Genomic DNA, 13,498 nt, shown 5'->3' on the forward strand with positions numbered 1-13,498 from the left:
GTAAGCAGAAAGCTCAGTCCCAATGACTAGTATGATTAAAAAGTAAACAAAAGACAAATACTTTTCAATAAATTATGGAATATTAAGGAAATGTTCAGTTTTTAAGTAATATGTAAGATAAAACTTTCACTAATTTTAATTTTCTTTATTTTAACAGGTTCAGCCAGTAGTGTTCACAATGCGGATTTACTTCTATTAAACACAAGTACAAAAATCAAATAAATTCTTTTAAAACTATATTTTAATGTTAAATTTTATTGTTAAAGCAATGTATATCAGGTTAGATATTTTAAAACTACGATATTTCTGTACTACTTGAACAAATTGAAACTTTGATCGAATTTATGTTTATGTACAGATAAGATTCCTATTGTAAAATTGTGTAGGTTTGGCTTTGATGTCACTCATTTGCGAGAAGAGTGTACTTTAAATTTGATATAAGGGAATATAGTTTCTGAAAAAATGCCCTACTAGCATCTTGAAAAACATTTCTTTGAAGTTTAAAAAAACTCCTTTATGTCGTTCTTCTTACGAAACGAACCTATGATGTAACTATCCATTGATTTTTTTTTTAAAAATGGCAAACTAATTTTTGAACTGTCAGTCATGAAGTGAATATGTTAAAAATGGTATAATTATTACAGTGGCTTCTGAATTTGAAGTGTGAGAATTTTGAAAGGAAATTAAAAAGTACATGTCTTTTGTTCATTACTGTTGCTGATAAACTCTAGTCACAATTTAAGGGACTTGCGATGCACTGCAATAAAGCTATCATTTTATTATATATTTAGTTTATAAAAATCTTTAAATTTGTTTATATATAGTAGCACTTAAATGAAGTTAAAATATCTTATTTACTTCATTATATTCTGAGGAAATGACCTGTTAGAATCTCGAAAACCTTTGAAGTTTAACCAACTTCCTTATGTTGCTCTTCTCACAAAAAGCATTTACTATAATAATTCTATTGATTTCAAATAGTCGGGAAACTAATTTTCGAGCTATATCTGTAATTATGTCAGTAAATATGTTAAAATAATATAATTATCATAATGACTTCTGAATTTGAAAAATGTGAATTTTGAAAAACAAAAATTAATAAATAAAGAAATTGTAGCTTTTTATATTGCTAGTAAACTCTAGTCAAAAGTAAAGTGTCTTGCAACACATTCCATTTCTTAGATTAATTTATTTTATTTAAAAAAATATCTAAACTTTTGTGTATATATTTTAGCACTATTAAGTGAAGTTAGTGTCATATTTTCTTCATTATATTCTGGAGAAAATGCATCTCTACTAAACAAACTTTTAATTTATATAATATTTTGTATCACTAGCATGTCCATAGTTTATTTAATTGAGTACTTATATTGAAGGATTTGTATGCTCAATTTCATTTGTCAATTGGTATTGAAGACTGTGATATACTTTAAGAGACATATCTAAATGATTGAGCAAGTAGAATATGATTTTCAAAATGTGCTTTCTCAGTTCACTCACCTACACTGTATTATTCTACAACAAGAGGACAACTCTAGTTTAGTCGGCGCATTTTCTGCAAAAATTTGAAAAATAATATTGAACTCTTTTACCACTAAACAAAAGACATATGATGAAGTCCTTGTGAAGAGTAAGTGTTAGAGCCAAGTATCATATTGTGCAAAGGATATATTCTTTGTGAAATTTATCTATTTCCATTGTGTCTGTTCATAATATGTAATTGCTGAATTTTCATTGGTCAAGTCTTGTTACCTTCTTCCAAGCTTTTTAAGTAGAAATGGGTTTAATATCGCTCATTTAAAAGAAAAGTCGTAATTCAAATGTATAGTTTGAGTTCACTGTATGGCAGTACAGTTTTTGAAAGAACGATCCACTAGGGTTTCGAAAAACAATTCCTTGAAGTTTAAGCTACTCTCTTATGTCATTCTTCTTATAAAAGGAACCCATGTTGTAATAATTCATTGATTTCAGATAGTTGATAAACTAATTTTCGAGCTGTTAGTCGTGAAGCAAGTGAATATGTTAAAATAGCGTTCTTATCATAATGACTTTCGAATTTGAAGAATGTGAATTTTAAAAGAAAAATGAATAAATGAGGGGATAGTAATGTTTCATGTTCCTGATAAACTCTAGTCACAAGTGAAGAGCTTTGCAACGCACTGCAGTTAACTAAACAATCGTTTTTTGTAAGATACATTTAGTTCATAAAAATCTTTTATATATAATAGCACTATTAAAGTATAATATTTTGTTTATCAAATTTGGAAGAAAATGCGCTTTTACTAAACCTTTTAATTTAAATATGTATTATTATGATGCGCATGTTTTATTTAATTATGTACCATATTAAAAGATTTGCATGTTCTTTTCTTTTTGCTTTCAATGTAATGTGATATTTCATTTATCAAATGGCATTGGAGACTGTGATATACTTTAAGAAATATATTCAAACGTTTGAGCAAGTTAGGATATTATTTTAAAAATGTGATTTCCCTGCTCATTCACCTATGCTAATATTATTGTAAAATAAAGGGACCACTCAATTTGAGTTGGAAAGATTCCTGCAAAAGTTAGAAAAATAATTTTACTAATTTTCCACTTCACAGAAGACGATTGTGGAAATATTGTAAAATGGTTTACCAAATGCCTTTAATCCGAGGTTTGTAAAAATAACATAAATCGTAATTTCTTTTTTTTTTCTTTCAAATTTTATAGAAAAAATTAAATTGATAGAAAAAAGTAAAAACGGAAAGAACTTTGAGTACACGATATTGAATCGTGTATACTTTTTCTATTCAAATTAATTTCTCTTTCCCTCTGTGAAACAAGATTTGTTTAGCAACTTCTAATCGCGTTATTTATTTTATTTCTCTCTTAGAGAAACCTAAGATGAATACATACACAAATTAGGCCAAGAATGTGATTGCTTTGCAATCCATCGTCTTGAGAACGATTGCAGCTGATCATTACCGAACTCAGAAGCGTCTACTGTTTAACCGAATCATTTGACAGAAGAACTGCGAGAACAGAATTATGTCTTCGATGTTCAGTGTTACATCGAAATGACCTCTCTGTTGTTGTCACTTCTAGTGATTATGTACTTTATGAATACTTTTTCTGGATAGAAACTGTTTTCGGGTGGCTCTGACATTTATATCAAGAAGATCGCTCCGTCCACCTATTCATTCAACTGAATTTGTAAAGCTTTTTAAGAGGCGGAGAGCTTTAAACTGGTAATACTGTTTTCTGTGACAGCTGATAATATAGTTCTCGGTTGTTTTGAAGTTAGTTTGGTTTGGTAATTCATCATGAATATCACGCCAGAGTAACGTTTGAAAATTGTGGAAATTTATTTTGAAAACCATAGTTCAATTCGTCAAACTCATTGGGCATTACGTGCATCTTACGGTGCTCATAATCGTCAATCAGAGCTATTAATTCAAGAAACTATGGATCTTTTTCGCAATATGTTTACTCTAAACGATAATATGCATCCAGTAAGACATAGGTCATCGCTTGGTGCGCTCTAGGGCCAATGGAATCATTGGTCCATATGTCTTCAAAAATGATACTGATCAAAACCTTACAGTCAACGGTGAGCGGTACAGAGTCATGATTACGAACTTTTTCGTGCCTCAATTGCAAGACATTAATGTTGCAGACATGTAGTTTCAGCAGGACGGCACCACATATCACACAGTGCGCGCCACAATTAGTTTTCTGAAAGAAACATTTGATGAACGATTAATTTCACGAAATGTATCTGTTAACTGGCCACCTCGCTCGTACGATTTGACGCCATTAGATTATTTTCTCTGGGGATAAGTAAAATCGCACGTCTACCCCAAGAAACCAGAAACAATTGAGCACTTAGAAAACAACATCTGACGTGTTATTGCTGAAATACAGCTTGATTTACTGCATAGAATGTGTGATGATTGGACTTCCAGATTTCGCCATGTACGCACCAGCCGCGATGGCTACATACCCAAAATCATATTCAAGCATTAATGCCATAAAAATGACTGTCAAATAAAGCAAATTTCATGGATATTAAAAATATTTTTCTGCTTTTTTTCAACATAAAGTTCTGCACCTCTAAAAATAAACACCGTTTTTACTAGATTTTGTGAATTCTTTCTGGCAAACTGTTTCCAAGACGTGTTTTGTGTAATGTTGTCCTGTAGAATTGACATTGACGCCGAAAGTACTTGCTTTGGCGCATTAAGATGGACGCCTCTCTCTCTCTCTCTCTAGCCTCTCCGCAGTGGTTTCTGCAGAGGCTATCGTCGATAGGTTTGAACCAGAGACTGCCTTCATACTCTAGAGATAAGGAACTCGTTCTCGTTCATTGAAAGTAAGACAGAGGACCCTCCTCTACAGGCATCAATAGACAATCAGCGTATCCTTCATTTAATTCAGATTCTACAGATTAGTTTGATGGATTGCGTAAGGACATACGTTTTTTCTCTTTTCTACAAAGCTAATTGCCTTGACGCAACTTCTTACTCGTAGGTCTTAACGCTGAGTTCGATTTTTCTGAGGGAAGTTGAATTTTGCATTTTATTTGGTCCCCATTTTATTAGAACCAACTTACATCCGTTTCACATAATTAGTTTTATCAGGATAGTTTTTCTTAATTATGTATGAATCTTATTTGAATATAGGAGAATGTTTAAATGGTAACGAAATTTCAATCAAAACTATTCGATACTTTGATATAGACATCAACGAAAGGAGGGAGATATTTCAACAACCCCTTACCTGCAGCGGGAAATTGTGATAGTGCCCAGAATCGAATTTGTGACAGAGACCACTCACCAAATTCGAGAAGGTAAGGAAGGTTGACGATATTTTTCGAATAGTAATCAGAGCCAACAGTCATATTGTAGGAAAAACATTTTTAGTAAATTAGTAATATATCTTTTTAAATTTGCATGGATATAATGAGCAATTGCTGAATTTTTGTTGTTCAAGGCTACGATTTTCTTGCGAGCTTTTTATGTAGGGATGGGTTTAATGTCGCTTATTTGAGAGAAAAGTGGCATAATTCAAACGTATAGTTCGAGTTCACTGTACGGCAATAAAGTTTGAAAGATCTGCTAACATCTCGAAAAAAACACTTTATGAAGTTAAACAACTCTCTCCTGTCGTTCGTACAAAAAGAACATACAATGTAATAATACATTGCTTTCAAATAGTTGGCAAACTGCAATTTTGCGAACTATATCAGTTTAGATCTAAGTAGTGGCGAAGCGTGCCGTAAAAAACTGGGTAGACAGATACAGATATATATATATATATAAGGATATGCGGAAGTAATGCCCCACGCCCCATTTCTAGCAAATGTGGTACAGTCCGCAGCAAAAATCCTGCAACATGAGCATGTAAGTTTATTGTGAGACTACACCTAACGGCGCAGGGAATCAACATAACGTCTAAGTGGCACGAATCACGCCAGGAGAAACCTCGGCGTCCTTTCCGGCACATTTATTTTGAAAGAAAAGACTTCGTCGTTTCACAATAAATTTACATGCTCATGTTGCATGTTTTTTTGCTGCGGTCTGTACCATTCGGGAATCTATACTTCTTAAAAAAAAACATATTACACACCAAATTTAACTAATTATGAAATTCAGAGTAAACATATATTGCAAAGAATATTGAAAACTCAAACGTTAACCCAGTACTATATTTATGAATTATCAGAGGTCATCTTATTTGATGTAGTGATTAGTGTATATCAACATCCTTTATACAATACGAAATATCAGAACTAAAAATGGAAGTAAAAACAAACAAACAAACAAACAAATATCTTACACCACAATCTTGTAAATTAGCTCCATACCCTGTTCTTCATTTCGGCGAAAATATTAATAGCTTTTTCTTTGGATTCAGGTATCCTACAAAGCTTCCACACAAGATCTTTATTGTAAGCGTCCATAATTTAGAAAGTCTCGTATATGTCATTCTGTTCGTTAAGTACGTTTCCACTCTTTTCAGGGCTCATTGAATGTTCACAAGAAACTGAAGTTGATGGAATGCTTAATACCATATTTAGCAGCTTTGAAGTTCATTACTGAGAATATATTTCAAGAATTCAGGAAGAGAAATGTGTTTGTTACTATCGGAATATAAGTCAAGTTCATTCTTAAGCTAATCTGAACAAGAAGTATTAGGAAAGGTGGATATAAAGTCATTCAGTTTGTCCTGTGGAAAAATTTGTTGATACATACTAAATTTCTATAATTTATTTGTCCTACAATGACCAGACTTTTCTATTTTCCAAATCTATTTTTCATCTGCACAATTACTGAGGGAAGAATTTTAAATAAAACTCTTTTGATTTTAAGATAGGACATGTTCCTGGGCAAAGAGCAGAAATTTCATTTTTAATTTGCTGTACAGTATTATCACATCTTGAGGATTCTAAGATCTTCACTTTTGTTAAAATTTCGTTTCAGAATTTTATAAATCTTAAACTACACACCTCCACCTACAATGTAATTTACAGAATGAAGAATTGTTTTTGCCGCATGAAGAAGAATTAAATTAAGTTAATGAGCATAGCTAAAATAGCTAATGGGTAAGATTTTTGAATTATTGCTCCCCGTCTCCGTGTATGACCAGACATTACATTCCAGTCATCATATGTTTGACATAAGTTTTGACCTCGACATGTTCCAATCTCTCTTAATAGAGTTCTAATTAGAGAAGCTAAGGCATTATTAGCTATTTCAGACGCGCATCTACAAATGCTTGCTGGGAAGTGTCCAAGTATTTTCAGGAGGATCCAATACGTCTTTATAATATTGAATCGGTCTTATTCTGCATCCGTAAAGACAAAAAGTAATTTTTAATTACTGCAATCTATAATTTTAGAAAAAAAAATATAGAACTAGATTATTTTTATAAGGAAAGAAAAATTACGGATGAGATGTAAAATCAAATCTTTAGGCTACACCAATCATTTCTCTGCTAAACAAGAATAGTTTTGTTAAGAAAATCTATAGAAATTAATCGAGTTAAGAGCTTTTGGGGGGCTGGACCCGATAGACCCCTCGTGGGTGCGCCCCTGGCTATTTCATTTGCAGAAACATAAAATCCTAAAAATATTCCTTCAACTTGCCATTTAGACAACAGCGAGAAATTAGCTTATTCAAGACTTAACTGACACGTATGTTGTTTCGTCTGCCAGAATAGATAAAAACTGTAAATTTTCAATTTCATTTCTTACGTGTTCCTAAATTGCAGTCGTTACTGCTTGAATCAAATCATTCTGAATGTCGCTAGAAGTTCCCTTGAACACGTTTTCAGACCCTAAGTGATCAGTCATGAATTATTCCTAAACAGCTAACTAGTCCAAATTTGTTAAATAATTAACTTTATTTACAGACTTTAACCCCTCCCTGCGATCTCTAAATGGAAATTCTTGCACAGTCAAGGCAAACAATATCAATTAATCTGCTCACAATTGTTTTGTTCTTTGAAAGGAGTTCTTCTGATTAATTGCTTTCAATCTAATACCCTCTGATAACGCATGCTCTATGTCAACCCGGATAACTTCCTGCACACCTTATGTGGGATTGAGACGCTGCAGGTTTCTTTGCTTTGTTCTCGAAATTACTTCTATCACAGTCCCGCAGAGCCATCCGTATTTGACGTACCACAAATTTCGAAACTTATGAATGCACTTTACATCTTGCTGGCTCAAACTAAATATGGTCCGCCTTATGCAGAGTCGTTTCGACGTACGATTAGCGTCATACTAAACTACAGACTACTGCAGGAGACTTATGTTACTCTAACTCTTTAGTATGGTACTAATCGCGCTTCAAAACGACTCTGCATAAGGCCCTATATCTTTATTTTTCGTTTTAACTTCGATTTTTGCTCAAAGGACAATGTTGACAAATTATTATGCAGCAAATAAGCTGCAGAATTAAAATCGGGTTTATCAAATCCGATTCCATGACCAGATGTGTAAACACCCCCACCACACAACAAAATAATTTATAAACACACACTCTGTATATACTTACTGGAAGAATATACTTAACATAAACCATTTTTATAGATCCTTTGTTTCCCACCACACACTTACGTATATATATTGTGGAACATTTGTGTACTACGATACATTCTGCTGAAATTTTCTTTATTTCTACGTATTTTCTGATCGCTCCTGGCTTTCAACCATTTCTCTATGGATATCACTTTTGAACCTTCTCATTATACCAACAACTATTGTTATCTGAAGAAGCAACTCTTCGGCGAGCCCAGTGCTTATGAAATAGATATCCATGGCTATATTTCCTCCCTTATTTAACCATGGCTTTACAAGTTCAGGTCTTTTACATTGTCTCGTTCGCGCCCTACTTGCTGATCAACATATATTATGTCTCTGAATGAATATGATGTTTCAGCATTGCACACTCAGTAAATTTTAATACCGTATTTTCCTGGCATACTTGGAATGTAAAAACACAAAAAATCTTCCACATGCAAGTACCAGTTGCTCATCCAGTCTAGAAATTTCCTGGTCTGTACAAGTCATGAAAACTCAGAAGGAATATTTTTCCAAAGTCCACGGAATGCTGACATCTCTGTTTTCAGTTGTCCTGACGAGTTTGAATGTTATCAAATTAACAAATGATAAGGAACACTTGAAGCAGTTCAGCGACGTCGTTGCTTGGAATATTGGACGTCCATTTTCACTTGACCACAAATCACTCAAGCCGCCGCCTGACGATTTTTGCACAAGGGCCAAAATAATGAAGTCTATGAACGCATTTATTTCAGTTACGTGGCTTTTCTGAGTTTTATTTTGTGAACATAGATTCGAGCTTCTGTTTCCTGTACAATTAGATTTGCTAATTTTGGAGTTAGAACAACTTTGAAGGCAAGTCGTTCAATCTGAATGCTTAATTTCTTGACGACATTTGCTTCCAACGTCTGGTATTCTGGCGGGTCCTGTGCACTTGATTTTCTTCAACGGGGACCTGTAAATTAGGTAGCCTTTGTTCCATGCTGCGTTAACATGTCTAAAATTCGGCTACAACACTGCGGAGGGTCATGATCAGAAAAAAAGGTTCACATCACGTTCACTGGACTTACCGGTAGTTTGGCCTATTTTCCCTTCCAAAGACAATTCACATTCATACTTGTAATGCCTGTTGTCTGACTCAACCTCTGGTGTCTTGCTATCAGTTACTTCTAACATCCGCAGACTACTTTCTTTGGCAGTCTTCGACGAGACACTGCTACTAAATAGTAGAACTTTCTCAATGTAATTTTGACCTTAAATGCATAGTTTTCTGTATATTTGAGTAGTAATATACTCTCTGGCAACTTTGAAATGCAAATAAAATTAAACAATTTCCTCACAAATATTATACCGAAAGTGCACTTTTTGTTAAAGAATTCATTTGTTTCAAAATAAGTGTATAGTTACATCCAACAAGGATTCAAACAGTAATAGAATAATAACACAAAGATCGTGCTACCATCTTCTGACAATGTTTAAAACAACACAACACACTTGTCAGGGGAATAAATATTTACTTTCATTTAGGTTGTCACTGCTGGGAACTACCAACTATCAAGTTTTATTTATCTGTCTGCGCGTATGAGACCATGGAAAACCAAATACGTTTTGGTTCTTAAATGTTCTTATAATTTCTAAATACAAAAGCGTACAAGTAAATTGTTATCAATAAATTGAAAACCTATTAAAAAGAGATGTCCTGAGACGTGGATAAGAATATGAAACAAACACAGAAAATATATGAACATAATGAAGCCTGGGGTCCGCACGGACCCCAGGTAGGCGTCATGAGGTTAAATTAAAAACTTGAAGTTTAATGATTGTGCCATAACTTGAAAGAGGGATCCCATTTTGATTCAGTAGAGGATTGTTCGAGGATATAAGAAGGGCGGCAGGTTTTAAAATTAGTGGAGGTGCTCTTACAATTCACTATCGGGTGATCGGAATACCACTCAGGCTTAGCGGTGGTCCTCTCCCGGAAAATTTCGAAAATTGACCCTCTTCGAAATGTAGTTTTAGGTGTTTCTGAATGAAACTGGAGTTTTTTGGGTTTGTTTTTCCTTTTTCACAATGGAAAATATGTATTGTTGAACGAGAGTAAAGCAGCGCAACCACGGAAGTTTTAGAGTTCTCATCAGCAATTCTGAATGCCGACCAATTGTGCTATAAGAAGTGTGAAAATTTTAAGCTGAAAATAATTGGGAGAAAATTTCGTTCAATTTATCACTTAAAAAGTCCTCAATACCAAAATTCTGGAATTTTACATTGTTACATCCCTGATAAAGACTGACCAAACTTTATTCCCCTTTTCTGTTCGCTGTTATTTAAGAAATGCAGTGAAATCTTAGGATTTCCTCTATTTGTCGTCTTCTTGTAATTAAATTCATATTCCGACTCCAATCGTTAGCAGGACGCTCTTCCCACAGTGAACACTTCAGCAGTGATGATTTGAAAAGAATTTCCCTTAAGGGAACTTCCAAAACATGAAGGATGAAAGTAGCACTGCAAAAGTACTCACGTTGAGCATAACTGGAGATATGCTCCGGGGCACCTCCTGGAACCATCACTGTCCTCCACTCTATCGCTCCGTTGTTGTAACACTGTTACCCAACGGGTAACCCTTCGATGCGGTTAGGCTTCAAAGCCGAAGGCTCCCTGGAGCAGTGTTGGGTAAGTTACTTGTAAAAATGTAACGCGTTACAAGTTACTTTACTTTCTCTTAAAATGTATCGCGTTAGTAACGCGTTACTTTTAGGTCCGAAACTTTAAAAATGTAAAAAAAAAAAAAAAAAAAAAAAAAAAAAAAAAAAAAAAAAAAAAAAAAATTAAATTCAATTTTCTGTACTGCCATTACTACCGCAATAATAATAATAATAATAAATTATTATTATTATTATTATTATTGCACGTTCTGAATCGCTTTATGTAAATGCAAGGACAAATTTTTACTTGATATATGAACATTTTTATATAATGTAACATTGATAAAATGCCATACTGCGTTACTCGTAGGGATGGACACGAGCGAGTTTGAGCGAGACAGCCATCTTGACCTCAACCTGACAACTCGACTCGAAAAATTTCCTCCAACTCGACTCGAATTGGGGTCGAGTTCCAAGTCGACTCGAGCCAAATCCGGTGTGTAGTTTCGAGTACATTCTTCAAGTATATTACATAGACAGTATAATTATTATCAATGACACTACTACTACTAGAACTTTTATTATTATTATTATTATTATTATTATTATTATAACAGTGTATATAAAAAGAAAGATAGGCGGTTTGTATTTGGTCTAGGAATTAATTCGTGCGGTTGGTAAGCACACATTGAAGCTGTACTACAAACACAAAATACATAAATACCTTAAGAAAAATATTGTCCATCGCTAGCCATCACTTTCGCCCATCTGTCAGGCAATGTACGGATTCCGTGGCGAAAGAAGTCCTCATCCTTGGAAGCGATCCAGTCAGAGAAGTAAACCGCTGTCCAATCAAATCGTTGTTCATGCAATCGAACAAGTAGTAGTCCGAAGGAGCAACGTCTGGTGAATACGGCGGGTGGGGTAAAACTTCCCATCCGACATTTTCTAAATAGGTTTTGACCGGTTTTGCGACATGTGGGCGAGCGTTATCATGTTGAACAATAAGTTTATCATGTATGTTCTCCCATTCTGGTCGTGTTCTGGCCAGAGCTTGCTTCAAACGCATTAATTGTCGTCGATAACGTTCTCCATTCATAGTTTCACCCGGTTGCAGCAGCTCATAGTACACCACACCTTTCATATCCCACCATATGCACAGCATAACCTTTGCACACACTCTAAAAAATTTCATGGGTAAATTTACAAAAAAACTGTGGCAATCTGTTTGCCAAGCCTCTATGTAATTCAATTTACACCTGTAAAGTTGTAAATCAAATTACATGTTTTATTGTAAAATATTTTACACTTAAAGGTGTATTTCCACATTGTATAATGTAAAAATACATCGTGCAATGTAAAATATTTTACTATAATACATGTATTTTGTTTTACAACTTTACGGGTGTAAATTGAATTACATAGAGGCTTGGCAAACAGATTGCCACCACCTCCGCTTGTAATTTTACACATATGTATTCAGGTAAAAATACATTCATATATGTAAATTTGCAAATTGATCTGTTACGGTTTGGATTTTTTTTTTTTTTTTTTTTTTTTAAGCGCTAATTTTGTTAATAGGCACAACTGTCACTAATTGGATTAACGCTTATTCAGGTGATACTATTGAAAATATGCAGTTAAATCCAAACGTAAAGTATTGTGTACGAAGTCGACCAATGTGGTGGGTCATTATCATCGCTGTAGCTCATATATACAGGACGGTGCTCCTCACCTCGTTACGTTTTGATACGTGACTACACGAAATGCGTTGGAGAAGGAAATGTTCATAATGTTACTGTTGTTAGTGCTTAGTGTATTATGTTGGGCAGATTAATTTATTTGCATATTCACCTTATGTATGAAAATTTCAAAGTTACAGTTGGTGTAAGGTAGATGGCATTGGCTAAATATATAATCTGTGTAGCTATTATTATATGCTACATCGAGGCGAATATAAAGTTACCTGTACACCTGTGAACAAATGATCTCCATACCACCTGGAAATATAGCATAATATTTTCCATAATTGAGTTTTACTACGCAAAACACCGTCCAAGCATATAATAACAGCACACAGTAACTAATTACTTACAGAGTTTGGGGTTTCCACTTCCATGAAATTTAACAGCGCATTTGCCCAGATATGCATAAATTTCCTTCCATATGTTACGATATAAAGCATATTCAGAAACATCTTTATTTCAACTGTGGTTTATAGCCATGTAATTCTTCATTTCCTATATAAGATGAATTAATTTTACGAACATTTCCTTCTCCAACGCATTTCGTGTAGTCACGTATCAAAACGTAACGAGGCTCCTGTATATATGAGCTACAGCGATGATAATGACCCACAATACTTTACGTTTGGATGTTACGTTTGGATTTAACTGCATATTTTCAATAGTATCACCTGAATAAGCGTTAATCCAACTAGTGACAGTTGTGCCTATTAACAAAACTAACGCTCAAAAAAAACTTTACCAGACAGTAACATGATCTCAGACTGAAATTGTACTTTCCACGATATGATTTCTAAAAATTTCATTCAGATAGTCATAGCTGTCGGAAAAGATTTTCTGGACATAATTAGGCTTCTACGGATAGAAATTCAAGTCTTTTAATACATTCTAACGTTTGAACTTTAAATTAAATATAATTGTAAAGTTTTCAGACAGCACATACAGATTATACATATATAGATAGATAGATTAGGGTGGCCCAAAAGTAGGTATACACCCCTGCATTGATCAAGTATAACACTCTGGTTTATGAATTTATTGGCTTCGGCTCTTCTGAGCTA

General features: G+C 34.0%; 1 protein-coding gene across 3 annotated transcripts in view; it reads left to right on the forward strand.

The window, feature by feature from the left end:
* Positions 1–2,462, forward strand: part of LOC145661635 (caytaxin-like) — a 209,535-nt gene extending 207,073 nt beyond the window's left edge. For all 3 annotated transcript variants that reach the window (XM_081726959.1, XM_081726958.1, XM_081726963.1), the window contains one exon: positions 158–2,462. In XM_081726959.1, coding sequence (XP_081583085.1) covers positions 158–170 — 13 coding nt within the window. In that variant the 3' untranslated portion in view covers positions 171–2,462. The remainder of the gene's footprint in view (positions 1–157) is intronic.
* The last annotated feature ends 11,036 nt before the right edge of the window (positions 2,463–13,498 follow it).

The sequence above is a fragment of the Thermobia domestica genome, chromosome 1 (assembly GCF_964235325.1).
Source record: "Thermobia domestica chromosome 1, izTheDome1.hap1.1, whole genome shotgun sequence".
Classification (NCBI taxonomy): Eukaryota; Metazoa; Arthropoda; class Insecta; order Zygentoma; family Lepismatidae; genus Thermobia; species Thermobia domestica.